This window comes from Crinia signifera, chromosome 2 (assembly GCF_055691185.1).
Source record: "Crinia signifera chromosome 2, ASM5569118v1, whole genome shotgun sequence".
NCBI classification, from domain to species: Eukaryota; Metazoa; Chordata; class Amphibia; order Anura; family Myobatrachidae; genus Crinia; species Crinia signifera.
This window is the reverse complement of record NC_139218.1, coordinates 193,568,121-193,588,068: the sequence shown is the minus strand read 5'-3', so window position 1 is coordinate 193,588,068 and position 19,948 is coordinate 193,568,121. Positions and strand designations below refer to the sequence as shown.

General features: G+C 43.3%; 1 protein-coding gene across 4 annotated transcripts in view; it reads left to right on the top strand.

Annotated features, from left to right (window-relative positions):
• The window catches only part of DLGAP3 (DLG associated protein 3), a 385,428-nt gene that overhangs the window by 290,646 nt on the left and 74,834 nt on the right, over positions 1-19,948 (top strand). For 2 of the 4 annotated variants that reach the window (XM_083173475.1, XM_083173478.1), the window contains exons 4-5: positions 11,702-11,910; positions 14,233-14,347. The exons of 1 other annotated variant lie outside the window; for it this stretch is intronic. In XM_083173475.1, coding sequence (XP_083029601.1) covers positions 11,702-11,910; positions 14,233-14,347 — 324 coding nt within the window. The remainder of the gene's footprint in view (positions 1-11,701; positions 11,911-14,232; positions 14,348-19,948) is intronic. One more of the 4 variants, XM_083173477.1, reaches the window with a different exon arrangement.

Here is a 19,948-nt window from a genome sequence, read left to right as displayed (position 1 = left end):
GAGAGAGAAAGAGAGAGAGAGAGAGAGAGAGAGAGAGAGAGAAAATAAAAAATTAAATGTAATTAAAATGAGAGCGAGATAGTGTAAGTGAGGGAAAAGTGTTAATAGAATGTAAGGGCATGCCGCTCTAAAGCCACCCAGCCCAACCAGTCCAGGGGCACCGCACCTCACACCACTGTTACCCTAAATTGGGTCTACAATTAGTCAACAAGGAGCCACATGATAATGGCTCCTTACTTGGTATATCTGAACTAAGACTTACCTACCTTGGAGCAACCCCAGACTACTGGTATAGACTACTGGTATAGACTACTGGTATAGACTACTGGTATAGACTACTGGTATAGACTGCCACTTTAGATAGATTCAAGAAATGCTAGATTTTCTACCACGGACATCTGAATGTTTATAGGTTTAGTGGGGCCTAGCTTCCGGCCACCTTAGGTGCGTCGCTATTTCTCTCTTACAATTGAATCAGCCCCTTAGGGGTACATTTACTAAGATGGGGGTTCTATTGAAGATGGGATGTTGCCCATCGCAACCAAACAGATTCGACAAATTATATATATTTAGCACCTTATAAAAGATAATATACACAATCTGATTGGTTGCGATGGGCAACATCCCATCTTCAATAGAACTCCCTTCTTAGTAAATTTCCCCAAGAGAGTGCACTTATGTGTCCACCATACAATAGATTGAATTTTTATTAACTGTATAATAATTATCATTATGCAGCTCAGGTAAAAGGAAATCACCTATAAGGAGGAAAAGGAGAGTGACCCACAATGCAGGAAGCATTATTGGCATTAATAGGGGCATAAAGAGGTGCAATGTCCTGGGCAGAATGAATACATCTGGGCCATAGGGCACTGTGCACTTAGCCCCCAGTACCTGCTGCTCCATATAGGCTGCCTGGCTTAAGTTCAGAACATGGGGCACCCTGGGCTGCTACTCCTACTTCTACTATCTAAGTAGACATCTATTGGGAATAGAAATGTGGAGTGAGCCCATGTGGGTACACATTATAATATTCTGAATAAGTTTAATGATATTTTGAAGCAGTTCAGTTATATTACCCAAGGGAGGCCCGTGTTTTTAACTTAATTCAGCCAACCAATATAACTCAGTCTTCCGGCAATTCAATTCCCAAGAGAATAACATCAGAGTGTAAGGTCAAGCCATAATCAGGACCTCAATGTTTTCATAGAAACATAGAATTTGACGGCAGATAAGAACCACTTGGCCCATCTAGTCTGCCCCCTTTTTCAAACATGTTGGGGGAAATTTACTAAAGGAAATTTGTTAAAAAATAGGTGTATTTGTATCCAGAAATACACTTATTTTTGACATTTACTATCCCGAAAATACGGCAATTCGTAGTCATATTGATGTGCTATCAATACCAATACGAATTGCCGTATTTTCGGGATAGTAAATGTCAAAAATAAGTGTATTTCTGGATACAAATACACCTATTTTTTACAAATTTCCTTTAGTAAATTTCCCCCGTTACCTCAAACCATATTTGATCCTTATTTTTTGTAAGGATATTAATATGCTTATCCCAAGCATGTTTAAATTGTACTACTGTATTTGCGTCTACCACCTCTGTTGGGAGGCTATTCCACTTATCTACTACTCTTTCTGTGAAAAAATTCTTCCTCACATTTCCCCTGAATCTTCCTCCCTCTAGTTTCAGTGCATGTCCTCGTGTTCTGTTGCTCCTCTTCCTGTGAAGAATGTCTCCCACCTGTACCTTGTTAAAGCCCTTGATATATTTGAAAGTTTCTATCATGTCCCCCCTTTCCCTTCTCTGCTCTAAAGTATACATATTAAGATCTTTTAGTCTTTCCTGGTACGTTTTGTGATGTAGGCCATGCACCATTTTAGTTGCTCTTCTTTGTACAGTCTCTAATGTATTTATATCCTTCTGGAGATATGGCCTCCAGAACTGAACACAATACTCTAGGTGAGGTCGTACCAATGACCTATACAGTGGCATTATTACTTCTTTCTTTCTACTGCTGATACCTCTCCCTATGCAACCAAGCATCTGACTTGCCTTCTTCATTGCTTTGTTACATTGCCTACCTGCTTTTAAGTCCACTGAAATAGTGACACCTAGATCCCTCTCTTCCTCAGTAGTTTCCATTATAGTGCCATTTATACTATATTGAGTCTTTGGATTTCTGAGACCCAAGTGCATGATTTTGCATTTTTTGGCATTAAACTGTAGTTGCCATTCTCTTGACCATTTCTCTAATCTGCCTAGATCCTCAATCATTTGTTTTACCCCTCCTGGTGTGTCTACCCTGTTGCATACCTTTGTGTCATCTGCAAAAAGGCACATTTTACCCTCAATTCCATTTGCAATATCACCAATAAAGATATTAAAAAGCACCGGTCCAAGTACAGATCCCTGGGGTACTCCACTTGTAACCTTTCCCTCCTTTGACTGTACTCCGTTTACTACAACTCTCTGTTTTCTGTCCTGCAACCACACTCTTATCCATTCAACTATCTTAGAATCCAATCCCAAGCTTTCAAGTTTATTTAACAGTCTGCGATGTGGGACAGTGTCAAAAGCTTTACTAAAGTCTAGATAAGCTACATCTACAGCCCCACCTTGATCTATTACTTTAGTCACTCAATCAAAAAAGTCAATAAGATTTGTTTGACATGATCTTCCCCCAGTAAACCCATGCTGTTTTGGATCCTGTAAATAGCTGGTTTTGAGATATTCTACAACTCTTTGTTTTAAGAGTGTTTCCATCAATTTCCCTACTACTGATGTAAGGCTCACTGGTCGATAGCTGCTTACCTCTTCCTTGCTTCCACTTTTGTGCAGTGGGACTACATTCGCTGTTTTCCAGTCCTCTGGGATTACTCCAGTAGCTAGTGACTGGTTGAATAATTCTGTTATTGGTTTTACCAGCTTTCCTTTAAGCTCTTTTAGTATCCTTGGATGTATCCCATCTGGCCCCATTGATTTATCCACTTTCAGTTTTGAGAGTTCTGTGAGGACTTTCTCCTCTGTAAATGTACTTGTCTCTCCCTCAGTTTTCTGACTATACTTGCAACTTAACTGTGGCCCCTTCCCCTCTCTTTCAGTAGTGAATACTGAGCAGAAGTAATTATTAATATTATCTGCTATTACATTGGCCCTTATTCTAGTTTACTCTTTCTGACAAAATCCTTCTTAGATGGACAAAACCATGTGCACTGCAGGGGGGCAGATGTAACATGTGCATAGAGAATTAGATTTGGGTGAGTCATTTTGTTTCTGTGCAGGGTAAATACTGGCTGCTTTACTTTTACACTGCAATATAGACCTCACTTTGAAGTAAAACCCCACCCAAATCTAATTCTCTCTGCACAAGTAACATCTGCCCCCCCCTGCAGTGCACATGGTATTGTCCATCTAAGAAGGATTTTGACAGAAAGAGTGAACTAGAATAAGGGCCATTGTCCCCCTCAAGAAAACTTCCACTCTCTGTCTTCAGTGTAATTATTCCACTTTTTGTTTTTCTCCTTTCACTTATATACCCAAAAAAGTTTCCCCCCCTTTACCCACTGACTGGGCCATTTTCTCTTCAGCCTGTGCTTTTGCACATCTGATTACCTTCTTAGCCTCCTTCTGTCTAACAAGATACACCTCTTTGTCCTCATTCTTCTGCGTCTGCTTAAATTTCTTAAAGGCCAACTTTTTTGCTTTCACAATACTTGCTACTTCTTTTGCAAACCACAATGGCTTTCTTTTTCTTGTGTTTTTCCTAACTCTTTTGACACAAAGTTCTGTTGCTTTTAGAATTGCACTTTTTAATTTTTGCCACTTATCCTGCACTCCTTCCAAGTTCTTCCACTCTGCCAAAGAATCCCTTACAGAGTTTCCCATCTCTACAAAATCAGCCTTCCTAAAATCTAACACCTTTGTTTTTGTGTGCGATGAGTCAGTCTCTGTCTTTATTTTGAACCATACTGCTTGATGGTCACTGGATCCCAGATTTTCACCAACATTTATGTCAGATATTCTGTCACCATTTGTAAGTATTAAGTCTAATATTGCGTCCTTACGAGTGGGCTCCCTCACCAATTGCTGGAGGGATGCTCCTTGCAAGGAATTCAGCATGTCCCTACTTCTGGTGGAACTTGCAACAGGCAGCTCCCAGTTTACATCAGGTAGATTAAAGTCTCCCATGATTATCACCTCTCCTTTTAATGCCATTTTATTGATGTCCTGCAATAGGCTCTTGTCTAGTTCCTCTTCCTGACCTGGTGGTCTGTAGATCACCCCTATACGAAGAATCGCCTTTTCCCCTGTTTCTATGGTCACCCAAAGGGCCTCTGTTTTTTCTTCAATACTTTGTATTAAGGTAGTCTTTATATATTTTTTCACATATATTGCAACCCCTCCTCCAATTTTTCCCATTCTGTCCTTCCTAAATAAAGTATATCCTGGTATAGCTATGTCCCAGTCATGATTTTCATTGCACCATGTCTCTGTAATAGCCACAATATCCAGTTCATCCCTTGTCATTATTGCAATTAGTTCTGGGATTTTATTTCCTAAGCTCCTAGCATTTGCACACATAGCTCTTAAAGTTGTGTTTGTGCTTCTCCTGCTGCTAGCTATGTTCATCTTTCTGCCTATATCTATTCGGTTTTGATCGGCATTATCTTCTGTTGCAGTGGATAGGCTTTCTGTTCCATTTGCCTGCAGAGACAATACCTCTAGGTTGGGGGAGCAGATTTCTTCATTCTTATTTGGTTCACTGCCCCCTCTGCTAGTTTAAATAGTTGCTTATGAAGCTTCCAAACTTCTCACTTAATATTCTCGTTCCCCTTGAAGATGGGTGCAGGCCATCACTTTTATATAAGGCTCTGTCTTGCCAGGTAGCTTGACTTTGACCTAAATATCCAAATCTCTCCTCGTTGCACCAATTCCTTAGCCAAACATTGAAGTTTCTAATTCTCAGAGTTCTATCTTCCCCTTGGTGTACTGGCAATACTTCTGAAAAAGTTACAGTGGTTGCCACCTGTTTTAGAGCAGTTCCTAACTTTCTAACTTTTTCATTCTCCTTTTTGTTCTCCTCCTCCTTCATCAAAACAAAAGCTCAAAGGGGTTGCTGCTGCTGGGAGGACTTATCAAGAATGCCCTCTATACTCTAAAAATATCAAAAATAACAGCACCCTCAGACTGCTGCACAGTCTCCACCGATGGTTAACACCGTCAACATGGACACTATAAAAGTGCACCGCATCCCCTCGCATTGCCTTGCTGTGCTCGCCATGCTTCGGTCATGGTGCAATTATGGCTGGATGTATTAAAATACATCGCCGCCCCTCACCGTGATGCTAGCGCATATGTATTAACATATGCAGCTAGCATCACAGTGCGGTGACTGAGGTCCCCCGCGATACTTGTGATGTGATGTGCGGGGGGTCTCCATAATATCCCGGCACAGCGCAGCTGTCCCCCGCACCTCCTCTTCCCTCCTGAGACATATGCTAGGGGAGGAGGAGTTTCCCAGCGGACGGGGAGGGGGGGGTAGGAGTCTGCAGTGGACGGCGGGCAGCAGGTGGCAATACAAGCCCATAGGCTTCTATAGGGTATAGCTACCGAAAGGTGGCAATACCCTGCCCTGTGATGACATGGCAGCCGGGTATTAGTACATTTGAAAATGAGCTAAAAGTAAGCGACGTCAGAGGAATAAATAAAGTATTCAAATTCACATATGCTTACAGCGGCTGTCAGCTCAGCAGCTCTTCCAGGTGCTCCGTGCTGACACGCCACTGAGGTCTCCGGCATATCAGCTCAGCAGCAGGGAGCAGACAAAAATTGCAGGACACGGAGCCCTGTAAAACAAGGCTAGCAGGAAGGCAGTGAGAGGCAAGCTGGCTGGCCGGGGATCCAAGTGAGGCATAGGGACGGCGGAGGTGGTTGTGTGACTGGCCAGGTTGGCAACTTCAGTGATCGCTCAGAAGGCAACCACACAGCAGAGAGCAACCACTATGAATTTACCAGCAAGGCTGTTATGCATCGGGGACCCGCGGGGCTGCGCATTTGTACCGCTGTGTGGGTTACACACACAGCGATATTCAGCCACTTTCTGAGCGATTTAGTAAAATTATGTAAAATTGCTCACAAAGTGTCTGAATATCGCTTTGTGTGTAGGGCCCAATAGGGCTCCAAAGCCACAGTGGGTCCCTAAGCTACTCTGTGCTACATCCCAAAAGCAGAATTGAAATCAAACCAATCAGGACACTCTGCAATATCACCAGGTGAGCATAGCATCCTGGAAGTTTGGAAGGTTTCAAAAGGTCTCGCACAAGGTTTTGGGAGAGAGGGGTTTAAGAGACTGGAGAGAAGACAAGCGGCTGCCAGGTGAAGCCCTGTCTGCCTGAAGCCAGTAGGTGGGAACACAGCCAAACATATTGCTCCCACCAGAGCTATCGTAGGTACCTGGCTAAAGTATGCCAGCCGGAGCAGGGTGACTTTTCCAGGGTACCCTACTTCCAGGAGTAGCGAATTCAAAGGGGCTGCGCAGCTGTGATCAATAAGACAGACATCATCGCCCTTCCAGCAACCAACATCCTGTTGACTGTGAAGGGGAAGGATTTCTTGCTTTGTGTGTTTTTTTTTTAAAAGGTATAAAAAATAACTTTTTATTGCTTAAAAACCAAGAAAAACAGGGGTCCCTGTACAACTCAGGGTGCTCTCTGTGGTTTTTATATTAGTCTAGTCATAACTGTGCTACCTTTACCTGTACCTGCCTTTCTCAAGGTGGAGATGAGCGATAGGCGAGAATAATTGCACACATGAACTTGTGGCCCCCACAGTGTGGCTTTATTTCTACAATGTTTTCACAGGTAAATGAAAAGAACCAGCAGGCCCATTAATGCCCCGCATGCGGGGACTTGTGGTTCGCCAAGTCCCAGAATGTGGAGGAGTCCTGCTGGAGCTTGTAGTTTGATTGTGAAAACAATGTTTTTTTTACAGTTTTTTTTTTATTTACACAATTCATCAGCCTGCCACCCACAGCCCAGGGGTGTTGGGGACAGCCCCAGGCTTCAGCCCTGGAAGAGTAAAACCTGGTGGGGGCCCCAAGTACCCTGTCCAGGGCTAACCAGTGAGGGTGTTCATGGTTCGGCCAGGTAACCTTGCATAAAAAGTGTGCCGTGGCATGACACTACTGGCTGTTGGAGCCCGGTGCTGGTTCCAAAATATGGGGGACTCCCAGTTTTGTCCCCCGTATTTTTGGAACCAGAACCGGTCCAAGAGCCCAGTGCTTTCTTAAATACGGGAGAACTCCACATTCTCCCCCCCCCCCCCCCCCCTGTATTTGGGAATCCAGGACTGGCTTAATGAGCCCGGAGCTAGTTTTGCTCGGGAGAAATTTAACATTTAACCATAGAACACTTATTTTACAGAAGCATGCACAGATCTCACTGATCTGTGCATGGTTTTGTGAATTTGGTCTGTTTTTCTGCAACTAGGTCATTTGAAAATTGGTCATTTGAAAATTGGTCATTTGAAAATTGAAAATTTGCACCCTATTACATTTGCGATTTTGATGTTTACTATGAGAAAACTTCTGGATGTGATTTATTTTTTAGACATGTCAAAATGTGCGAATTTTATCGCAATTCGCACATTATGATTTTTGGAAAACGATTTCAGAAGTTTTTTTGCCGAAAAAGCACACATTACCAAAAATCGCACCCTATTACATCCATGTTGTGTAAAGTGATGGGAATTTCTGGGCAGTAGACGGTTCTGACAAGAGTGAAAATGGGCCAAGGTACTGTGGAATGGGACCAAATTGGTGCAGCTTGGCTAGATTCCCTTCAAAAATACTGTAAAAAAAAACAACTATGTGTGCAACTATGTGTGGTGAGGGTCAGACTGCTCAACAGGGGAACATACAGTACATGGACATCTTTGGATACACCAATCGGGATTACTTTGTGATGCAGACAGTGGGTATCTATGCATATTCGGATGGGGTGTGGTATAATACTCCGACAGTCGGGATTCCGACAGTCATTAGTCAGACGTCGGACTGCACAGCGTGGGGAGCGCAATGAAGCCCCTTGCGGGCTCGCTGCGCCCGGCATGCTGCGGGCACGGAGGCCCACATGGACATGGTCATGGACCCCCATGAGGGAGCAGTCGGGATTCCGACGTCGGAGTACTGACTGTCGGAATCCCGACTGTCGGGGAGCCGTCCGGCACCTATTCGGATGTACATATATACACAAAGAAAGGAGTTTGTAGCGGAATTTAAAAAAAATATAAGCAAATATAAATAAATGCAAAAAGATGCTGCAGACCCATACCCAGTATTAGGGACCCCCAGTGACAGAGATGCCTTGACGTATGGCCTGGGGGCTTAGCCCTATATCTGCAGATATATGCAACCAAGATCTCTGTATTATCTGATTATTATTTAGATATCTCTCACTCAGTGTGCAATTGGGATACAAAATGTTGTTTTCCTAACCAGAATTACCCCTCCCTTTTGGCAACTGAGTGACAGACCTCTGATTGAGCAGCTTACCAACAAAAGTGGTGTGCTAAAGTGGGGCAGCAAGTCCCGTGTGGGCTTGAATCTTGAATGATGCGACATAGCTACATTATTAGTGTACAGTATGTACACTGACCATTGGGACTTGTGGTACTTGTACATACCCACTGTAAGTCCCATAGCTGTGTATAAAGGTTCCAATATGGGTAGGTGTTATTCCTACCGCCACTTTCTGTTATGCTGATTTTTATGTGTGTTGTACTAATTTCTTTGCAAGTACAGTCGTAACCTAGCCTCTCTGGTACACGGTGAGTGGCTTTTTATGCCCATACACCTACAGGTTTATTGTCAGATCTGGCTGGTTGGAAGAAAAAGATGGTTACGGATGAGAGCAAATGACAGTTGACTATTTGCTTGGAAATGCTGGAAAACTGATAAACTGTAATTTAGATCCTACCAGGTTTTTGTTAGGCGTCTTACATCACATGGTGTAAAGAGGAGATAAAGAGACATCTGTAGTCAGACATATTTATTTTAGATAACTATAAACTAGGACTTTACTATACTTGCCCATTCCACGTTGGTCTAACCCCTTCTTTTAGTGCTGCTGCCACAAGTTTCTGTACTGGCAATTTTTGCATTTGTTTATGCAGTACCCTGGCTTCAACTATGACTGCAGTTGTTGCTTTTCTCTATCTTCTTTAGCATCCCCAAATCTAATTTATTTCTTGTACATTTGCAAACAGAAAAATAATTATCCCTTGTTAAATTGCTTCATCTGTCCTTTCTTTCAGCCAGTGCCAGAACAAATAGCTTTCACAAACAATGCAAAATTGGGAAAACATGCCTCCTTTCACTAAATGTAAGCCCCATTTGTATGCAGTCTACCTAGTGACTATCTTACAATCTCACATTTTCCTATTAAAGTAGCTACTTTTCCTTTCAAGCACTCAATTCCAAGTCCCAATTGGGATTCAGTGCAGGATCGGAAAGTGAATGCTATCAGCCAATCATCGAACAGGCTCATAGCAATTTGTTTCCTGCAACCACTAAGCTCCACTGTCAGTTTTATCAGAATAGATAGAATGGAGCTGTTATTAGCTGAAGAGGAATCTCTTAAGCTGGTTACATACACACTGAAGCAATATGTATCCAGTCAATATGATAGTCCAATAGGCCGACATATCGGATCCTGTACACATTGAGCAATGCTAATTAAGGATGGAACTATCACTGTTCTGTCCTTCATTAACACACATTGGGGGAAAGTTACTAAGATGTGAGTTATATTTCAGATGGGATGTTGCTATGGGCAGCCAATCAGATACTATCTAATATCTTCTAGAAAGTGCTAAATAAATAATCATAATTTGATTGGTTGCCTATAGCAACATCTCATGTGAAATAGAACTCCCCAATCCAAGACAAGGTAAATGCATCAGAAGGGAGGATGTTCTGCAATGGGTCTATGTATATTCTTACTGTATCTAAAGAATATTGGAGCAGCTGCAAGAGACTCTGACAGCTTTGGCCTGGCCCTGTCTAAATATATAATAGGTTTGTAATAATCCTGAAATGCTCACGTTATAAATGTTTTATAAAATTAGTTACAAACCAGAGATTCAATTATACCCACAACATTTTCAGGCTCAAAAACGGGTTTACCACAATTTTTTGCCCATTGTTTTTTTTCTTTTTTTCAGGCAGTTCAATTGAAGCCATTTTTTTTTGCCCAAAAATTTAACAGTTTTCAAAAACAAATAGACTGGACCTATGCGTCTTCGTGATATTTTTTCTGGGGACTCAATGGCCCCCTCCGAAAAAAATGACATACATTATAGCCTCAGGGAGATCCCACTATATCTTCAAAGTAGGAATAAACATTTGATATCCCTAGCTTTCTTTTACTAAGTCAGTGTTTTAACATGCAGAAAAAAGACAATATAAGTACATCTTATATTTTTATTTCACCTTTCTTTTATATGTATACATTTTTTTTCCCGATGCTGTTCTTGCTTTGATTTGCTTCTCTCCCTGTGATGTTATTCAATACTGCTACTTTAATGACAATCAAAATAGAATTACACATACGACAATCATAATTATCCTTAAATTACTGCAATTTGTCCCTCACAGAAAATAACACACAGATTAGGATGTTTTGGATTGCAGAATAGCATACTGTAGATGTAGTTAGTGGAGTTCAGATACTTATTGTTCTGGAGTCAATCAATTTTACAGCATTGGGCCCACTTACCTTGTACTATCTTTATAATGCCAGTGTTTTAAGTTAGATTAATAAATTACAGTCCTAGATCAAAGGCTTCATGAGCCTGGGGCTGACAATTATTAAGGGGCTAATGTGAGAAGCAAGGGGCCAGTGACAAGTACTGTGTGGGTATTGCTAGAGCCATGTTGACCCTCCGCTACACTATAAGCCCCAATGTCTCCATAAATTCTTTAAAGTATAAAAAGGGCATCATTTTGAGAATAAATTAGAAGCACAATTGTAATACTTATTCCTAATTACCAATCACATGTAGAGCTGGGTAGCTGGTCATCATGCTGTAAGGATGATGGGCCTATTTCTATGCGGAGGCCTTGAGCTGTAGTTCTAACTGGCCATATTTTCCTACCACCCCAAATAGCCGAGATGCTCCCAAAAATCAGTTTGCCCTCCCAGCCCCATGGAAAGGTGGGAAAGTTTCCCGCCCCCTACCTGAACCCCCCACATCCCTCTCAGCCGCAGAGACAAAATCTGGTAATGGCAGCACTTCGGGTGGGGCTAAAATTATGTAAATTGAATAATTCATGTCCTTTTAGCTACAATCCCTCTGCATAGACCCGTGAATCACAGAATTCGACTGGAAAGGGGATGGGACTTGATGACATCAGCACCTGTCCCTGTCTCATGAATTGCACATGGGCAGAGGAGATCAATAATGTAGGCACGTATGTATGCACCTGGCTAAAAAGATAGAACTATAGCACCGTATTTTCATGTCAGATAAAGTATCAAATAAACTACAGTTAAAAGAAATAATACTATTACCTTGTATATTACAAGCTGCAGACTGAGCTGACATTGCTGCTCACTTACTCAGTTTTACATATACACTAGAGCAATCAGCAACTTGCTGTGCAAATGTGCCCTGTTTCTATTTTCACAGGTACCTTCAGATGAGTGGGGGGGATATCCGGCACCCGGAAAAGAAGGAGAAATACCTTGCCGAAGGATGAGAAGCGGCAGCTATATCAAAGCCATGGGGGATGACGACAGTGGGGACTCTGACACCAGCACCAAAATGTCACCACCTAAAGGTGCCTCCCGGCGGGAAAGATATCGCAGGTCTTCAAGTGTTGACCATCCCAGAACCAAGTATGAAACTTTCTGTAACCCTGCTAATGCTGTCATTGTGCTTATTATCACTGACACACTTACCATTATTAATTATAGAAAGGCTGCTGGTGTGAAATCCAACATTTTAATAAGTTTCTAATAGTAATGCTTCCTTATTATGTTGGAATGTACAGTACTATCGGATAGTAATGATACGTTATTTGCCAGGTGTTAGTTTACAGTGATTTTATTGAAAACTAATAGGCCCGCTCGAAGCAAAAGCTTTGATAGCTAGTCTGCTACCTCCTGTGTTTGTGCATGTGTGAGAAAGACATGTCATTTCACTCTCTGCCATCAGATGGCAGTGTTTCGGAGACTCACGGACACTAGACATATAAATAGATGATGTTAAGTTTTAATAACTTACATTCCATGAGACTGAAAATGGTTAAATTATTTTGTTATGTAGTAGGCACACTGTATCGATCCGTGTACGTACATATAGGGCCTAATTCATGTTTGTACACAATGGGCTATGTTCTGCAATCTTAATGCATATGCACCCAGGTTCCTTTGTGCTCACAGTCAGTATATAATTGCAGATTGATTGAGAGAAAAGAAGTGGGGTAGTTAATGGGGAATTGTGTCAGCCTGTGTCACTCCTTCCATGGCCAGTCTTAGCAGCCATAGCGCTACCCTTACTGTCAATGTTCCTCGTTCTTGCAAATGTGGACACAGTTACACATGTGTTTCGATCACTTCGGTGGGCATCTACTCTCAATTCAGGACTGCAGCTTTACTTGCTAACATTAGCAATCACATAGCCTACAAAATCACACATGCTAAAGCATGTGTATACAAACATGAAGTAGGCTCATAGATACCTGTAGTGTTTATTTATGTATGCATTAGAAAAACTCCTTCCTTTTTCCAAATGTATAATGTAAATCATTCCCTATGAATTTAGGTAATAGGATGTCATACCTACCAATATTCTGGTCTTGTCACTATGGGGGCACGCATGTCTAGCACTGTGAGCTACTGACAATGCCTCCAGTCCCTCTGTCTCTATGAATAGACGCCGAAGCATCTATTCAGGGCTGCTCTGTGCAGAACGGCTAGTGACAGGTGGCCTCTCTACTGTCCCCCACCGAAACTACCAGAGGGCACTGCTGCTTGTGGGTGGGACAGAGGGAAAGTCCCATTTTTGGGGTGACTGTCCCTCTGTCCCACCCAGCAGTGTCCTGTGGCGGTTTCGCGACAGGTGGGAGATATGGGATCTGTTGGACACAAAAGATCTTACCCTCTTTTGAGTAGATTAGGAAAGTTTTTATGTTTGTTATGCTAATTACCTTTGCTTTGGCACAAACATCCAGAAATCTGTTGAGCATTATTATCATGCATCACACAGAACAATTATGGATGCAGCATTCATACCTGCATATCTGTTTATTCAGAAGCTCAGAGCAGTGAATAAGTACCAGATACTGCTGGCTGGCTTTAATATGCTTCTAGTAGGTCGAATGCACAGCACTTTCTCTGCCCTTGCTGGTAACGCTTAGTGCTTCCTAAACCCCAAACTGATTTTGCAGCTCTCTAAAGTGGAAAGTAATGATAGGAAATTGGATACATTAATACAGAAACACATAAAAAATGTCTCCTATAGGCCTGTCGCTGGCTAGAGAGCGACTCTGCTTCCCTGAACATATTAACTTTCTCTATTCTATTACAGCTGGGTGGCATTGTAATTTAAGCAGTTTCCATATAGATTTTTAACTTCATTCAATAGTGAACATTTTATTTTCTTGACGTAGTAGCATGAATTAGTTGACACCTACTTTATCAGACATGATTTGGTTAATTGACCCTTGGAACTGCTTTATTGCCTTAACCAATATGTACTAGGTTATGACATATAGGGGGTGGGGAGCTTTTAATTGTTGCTCTGTGCAGGCGTGAGTGGGGACATATTTGTTTTCGCAGCCTCCTGAGGTGGCGAGAGGAAACGTGTGAAAAGTCCATTAGATGGGTTTAACACTTGCGGCTAAACTCCTTCTATTTGGGCACGGCGAGGGTCATAATTAATGGGTACCTTGAACAATTGAATTATTCCAAAGGGTACCCCCTAATTATTGTGAAGTTCAAAATAATTAATTCCGCCATATGGAGGGGGGGGTGACACAAGTTTATTTATTGGTACTTTATCCCCATCCATTCTATTACTGTAATAGCTTTGATAAATCTCCTTATAATCATGGATGTAACATCAGCAGTCTATAGCTTGTAAATTCTTTGTCGCTGGCAAATAGATCTGTTCTTTTCTTCCTGTATTAGCTTCCTTTTCTCCTCACTCTTCACTAGGTACTTTCCATGTAAGCGATATTCTGACTCATGTCTCTGTAACTGTCCCAGCTGCTGCACGCCACCTAAAATTCATCCCAAGGGACGTGGCTATAGCCTCTCCATCACAGGTCATGTAAGTATTGGAATTGCATGCATTCTAATGGGAATGATGCCTGGCGGTGGATGGAATGCTGGTGCGATGCATGTCCACCTAACTTTGCTTGCATTCTACATTTTTAGAAATCTATAGTTTGTATGAATTATCACTGGGTTATGAATGACTGCATCAGACTGCTGTATGGTATCCACTTGATAACGACGTGTATGCTGTTCAATCAGCAAATTCCTGGATCACGTTCTATGGCCACCTTATAATGAGGTAAAATGTATGATGTGACCAAAACAAACTGACCTACTGCAAATAATATATTGAATATCACATACTGTAGCTCTTAACAGTTTGGCCTTGGTCTGCTCTTTCTTTTCCTGTACAGAAAACGGTTCTCATAGCTTTAAAATATGTTTCAGTTTTCTTGTTATTGTTCATTATGAATCCAGCTGAAGAAACTGTTAGTTCTCTGCTAATAGGAAAAATAAATACCTGGAGACATTGAGTATTTTGTAGCACTGCAGCTGTGTATGGGAGTCTGCTTATCTCAAACAAATGGATATACAGTAAAAACTACCAACACAGTGTTCACAGTGCTAGTGCAGCCATAGATAATGTGCAACTTAGTAATATGTATTAAAACAATCTTAGATATTTATTTTATAGTCACCAAGAGTAAAGTTAGGGCCAGACATAGCGGCCAAGCGGGTCCCACTAAGCCGGAAGGAGGCTGTGCATGCAGCCCGGCTCGCTGTCACAGCTCGCAGAAAGCATTGAATACACCCCAGTGTTATGGCCGCATGCTGCGAAACAGGATCTGGCCACTGCTGACTGGATTTCAAGTGGAACACATACATTGAAATAGGAACCGGCAGCTGCCACCCTGCAGCGTTTGTGCAGGCTACTCCAGCGAAGGGGGTCCAGCTGAATGGGACTCGCTTGGCCGCTATGTGTGGAAGAAAAAACTAGTGTAAAATTTGGGAGTAATGTCCCTTCTACATGGTACAAAATGCTCTGTCATGTCACATCCAATAGGATTGTCCAAACTAAAATAATGTAGTTAGAGAAGAAAAATACACTTGTGTAAACAAGCAGCATAATTGGCCTTTTGGGATGTCACATGCTTTTCTTTATTCATACTCATTATCTGTATATAAGGAACCACAAATGTCTTAGTACTAGACAATTGGTATAACAAATCATAGATATTGTTACATAATTTAAATTTCACCCATGTTATGTGGTAAGCAAATGGATTCCAAGATGGCAGCATCTGCAACCTTTTTTGCTTTTTTTTTCAATAGGAAGAGTTTATAGCAGTTTAAGGAGTGTCTTGCTCAGTGCGCATTAGGCACATAGATGCAACTCATATTGTGCTGAAGTGAGTTAACAGAGATGAAGAATGTGCATTTAGGACAGGGTTGCCAACCAGGAGAGGAGACTTTCAGCAGGTGTTCGGGGGGCGGGGCTTGAGTGTAATGTCATTAATCCCCACCTCCATGATGGGAAATGACCCGATTTGCCGATCGCCGCTAAGGGGTGCCCTCATCGGAGATTGGCCAATCCGGTTATTTAAACGCCTTGGTCAGGGGTGAGATAGGGTTCGGGGGAGAGGGAGGTTTGCCCACCTTTCCGGGAGGCCGGGAGGGGGACCCAATTTTCGGGAGGGTAGGCAACCCTGATTTAGGAAGTGGCCTCTGTTTTACATTTGAGCATAGAGTATGCCTCACACTGCAACAAACATATACCTATACTTCTATAGAACACATTGTGCACCGTTCACTTACACACAAAAGGCTTGATCCAGAGTTTAAAATACAGTTTGCAGGGCATAGAATGTAGATTTGCATTTCACATGCTCAGAAATGGGTGCACACATGAGTGGGCAATGTAGAGACAAATGCATTTTTATTGCAGCTACATTTGCGCACTGACTGTAACAGTAGAACAAGCACAGTAGTAAGACTAGGGGGGAAATGGTCTACAGCAAATTGGTCGACAGTCATTAGGTCGACACCACTAGGCCAGCGGTTCTCAAACTGTGGGACCTGACCCCAAAGTGGGTCCCGACCTTCTCAGCATGGGGTCGTGACTCCATGTTGCTGACCATCAGGCTGATGACTTTTCTTTTCTCAGTCAGTTATTCAAGGAGTCTGATACATCTGTTGAATTGTCTGTAATATTAGACTCCTCCCATCATGTTGTGCCTCCACAATGCTGCCATGTATGTGCTGTCTACTGACTACACATGTGATGTGATGGCCTTCTGCAGTTATTTGCTGGGGTCCTGTCATTAATTTTATTGCCTGATGGTGTCCCACAGCAAAATAGTTTGAGAACCCCTGCACTGGGCCAACATGTTGAAAGGTGGACATGGGTCTATGTCAACACGGCTTTAGGTCGACATGAGTCTATGTCAACATGGGTTTAGGTCAACACAAGCATTAGGTCGACATGAGCAAGGTCGACAGTCAAAACGTCGATGTGGGGTATTTTGCTGTTTTCTGAGCCGAATGTCGTCACAGTCAACATGGACACTGAAACGTAGCACTGCATCCCCTCGGACAAACGCCTTACCATAATCCCCATATTACAAATATACCCACCCCGTCCCCCAGAAATTGTTACACAACCAGATATCACCCAATTCTGTCCCTTCAACATGTCACAATAGATATAGATGGGCACCCTCCTTATTTGCAGCCTGAGGTACTGTGCTCTGTGAACAGGCAAAGGTTGCTTGTGTTAGAGACAGGAGAGGAATGGTTCACTACTCTGGGCAGGGTTATATCTAAAAAAATAAAAACACACACAGGGGGAGATTCTCTGAAACTCTCCGCCCCCCCTTCGCCGCCCATCGCAATCATAATTATCGCATATGTTCTAACATATGCGATAATTATAGCAAAGGACAGCTCTTGCGTTAAGAGCTGTCCTTTGCGGTGAGAGTCGCCGGGTCCCAACAGGTCCCGGCGGCTCCCCCCTCCCTCCCACACCCGGCGCTGCTGCGCCGGGCTCTCCTCCTCCCTGCACCTGGAAGAGGATCAGTGCAGGGAGGAGGTCACAGGTCCGGGCAGCACAGCTCTGTGCTGCCCGGACACAGGTGAGGGGGCGATGCGGGGCGGCGGGGGTCCGTGCGGGACGGCAGTGGGTTCGCGTTAGAAGCCCATTGGCTTCTATGGGGCATCGCCACATTTTTGTGGCGATGCCCCCCGCCGCGGTAACCTGGCGGGGGATGCTTAGAGCATCCTGAAATGCGGTAAAAACCCAGATAACGGGGTTTTTACCGCATTTTGACCTTAGAGAATCTCCCCCACAATCACTGACAGGTGGCATAGGTGTGTTGGCCTACCGGGAATCTTCCCTGTCTATGGCCACTCCGCCGCTGGGTGTAAGTCGGCACTGATAATGTTGATAATGTTTAAGCAATCGTGCATGCAGATGCAGTTGCATCTTGAGATGTACAATGTTAAGTCTGCATCCAGCATCAGTCAATATATTATAATACACCTAGTGCAGTGGTTCCCAAACTGTGCGCCTAGGCTCCCCGGGGTGCCTCGGCGCACTTGCAGGGGTGTCTCAGGTTGGTGGTCCAGAACCAATTCAAATTATTTAGACCAATGAAACAGTAAAAATCAGTGCTTGGGGCTTCCAATTATAAAATATGTGGGGAAACAGAAGTGAATCGTGTTCCTCACCACATAACTGGACCTAAGGATGACATTTAAGCACAACTTATTTAATTTCATTTTTTTTTATTATTCTTGGTAACAAACTTTGGCCTAGGGGTGCCCTGAAAAATATTCTGATACTCTAGGGTGCCGTGATTCAAAAAAGTTTGGGAACCTCTAACCTAGTGACATGTAATATACTGTAGTCCTGAATTGTGGGCACACTATTTATGGCAATCAAGTTGAGATGTACAAGCTTGCATCTGTATATTGAGCTAACATAAACAGTATTTTAGGAAGAAAACAAAAACATGTAATTGAATTGTAGTGTTAACTACTGTTTATGCTATGTGCATGTTCATGTGACTTTACAAACATGCATATTATGGGGATTATTCCACAGATTGGGTGTAAACAGTAGAAATTGTCATTTTCCAATGCAAATTTCGTGCCAATGTGACAGATCCCACTCACTGATTTATTCACATTGTATAATCTTGATAAGAGAGATCATTATTAATTTAAGAATTAGGGGGGGTATTCAATCCCGGGTCCTGACTGTCGGTACATCCTGACAGGCGGGATCCTGGCCCATTTTTGTTTTGCTTGCCTGTTATTCGGCAGGTGGGATTCAATGTCCCGCCTGCCGATTGGCAAACGGCCATGGATTGTCGAGATAGGGCCGTGATCTCGACAATCCATGGCTGCTCTCGACAACACAGGCCCAACTGCTTTTAAAGTCGGGTCCATTCTGCTGAGATGCCGCTTCAATGCTGTCAGGAAAGACAGCATTGAATAGGTGGGGAGCATCGGTAGAGCCTATGCAGGGGCAAACGCAGGATTTTCAGAAGGGGGTTAGATAGACCAAATGTATATAAATAATAATAATATACATATATATATATATATACACACATAACAGCAGTGTAGACCCCTGGGCATAGCAATGTATTAGGGCCCCTACCTATCCTCCAGTGGTAGGGGTGGGGGGTGCTATGAGCAGAAGCTTTGATGTCCCATGGGTGGTAGGGGGTATTATATCAACCGCTCAGCATGTAGGGCCTGGATCAGTAATTTTCACTAATTACCCCTTTACTGCATGGTGGGAGATGGGGTGGGAGAAGGGGGCATTGGGATGAATGAAGGGGCCCTGATACATAACTTCCAGAGTGGTAGAGGATGTTTAATACGCAGAGGAGGGGTGTGTAGTGGAGTGGGCTTATTATTCATAATTTTCTGGTGGAATGATAGCTTGCTTGACTGCAGATATTTCCAGTTCCTGGAACTAGATTTCTTAGCTTTTAATGGAATTAAAAACTAGAGAATACCTCCTACCAAATGGTACTAGGGACTAGGGGATCAGATTTCAGAAGGCAGAGCAATCTGCCAATGAGAATATAAAACTATATACCAGCTGTGTGGAGCTGGAGCAAGAACCAGCTGCTGGAAGGCTGATATCTCTGGTTCTGGGCACAGTAGAGACAAGCTTCTATATCTGCCTGGGAACAGCAATTAACAGGCTTGGATGGGGACCACTGCTTTGAAGTCAGATATCTCTGGTTCCCCAGGGCCGATTTTTAAAATTCTTGTACCCATGGAAAGAGGGGACCCTCAGCTTTCAGACTAGGTCCCTTAGATTCCTGGGGGGGGGTTTGAACTCAGAAACTCCCTGTGTGTGCACTACTGCTATAGGCTTCTGGCGCGACCCACTGCCGCCCCGCAACGACCCCCGCCGCCCCCCCCCCACCCCCCCACCTGTGTCCGGGCAGCACAGAGCTGTGCTGCCCGGACCTGTGACCTCCTCCTCCCTGCACTGTGATCCTCTTCCGGGGTGCAGGGAGGAGGAGAGCCAGCCCCCCACCGCAGCACCAGTGCCAGGTAAGGGAGGGGAGGGGATAACCCGCTGGGACCCGCTGACTCACCGCAAAGGACAGCTCTTAATGCAAGAGCTGTC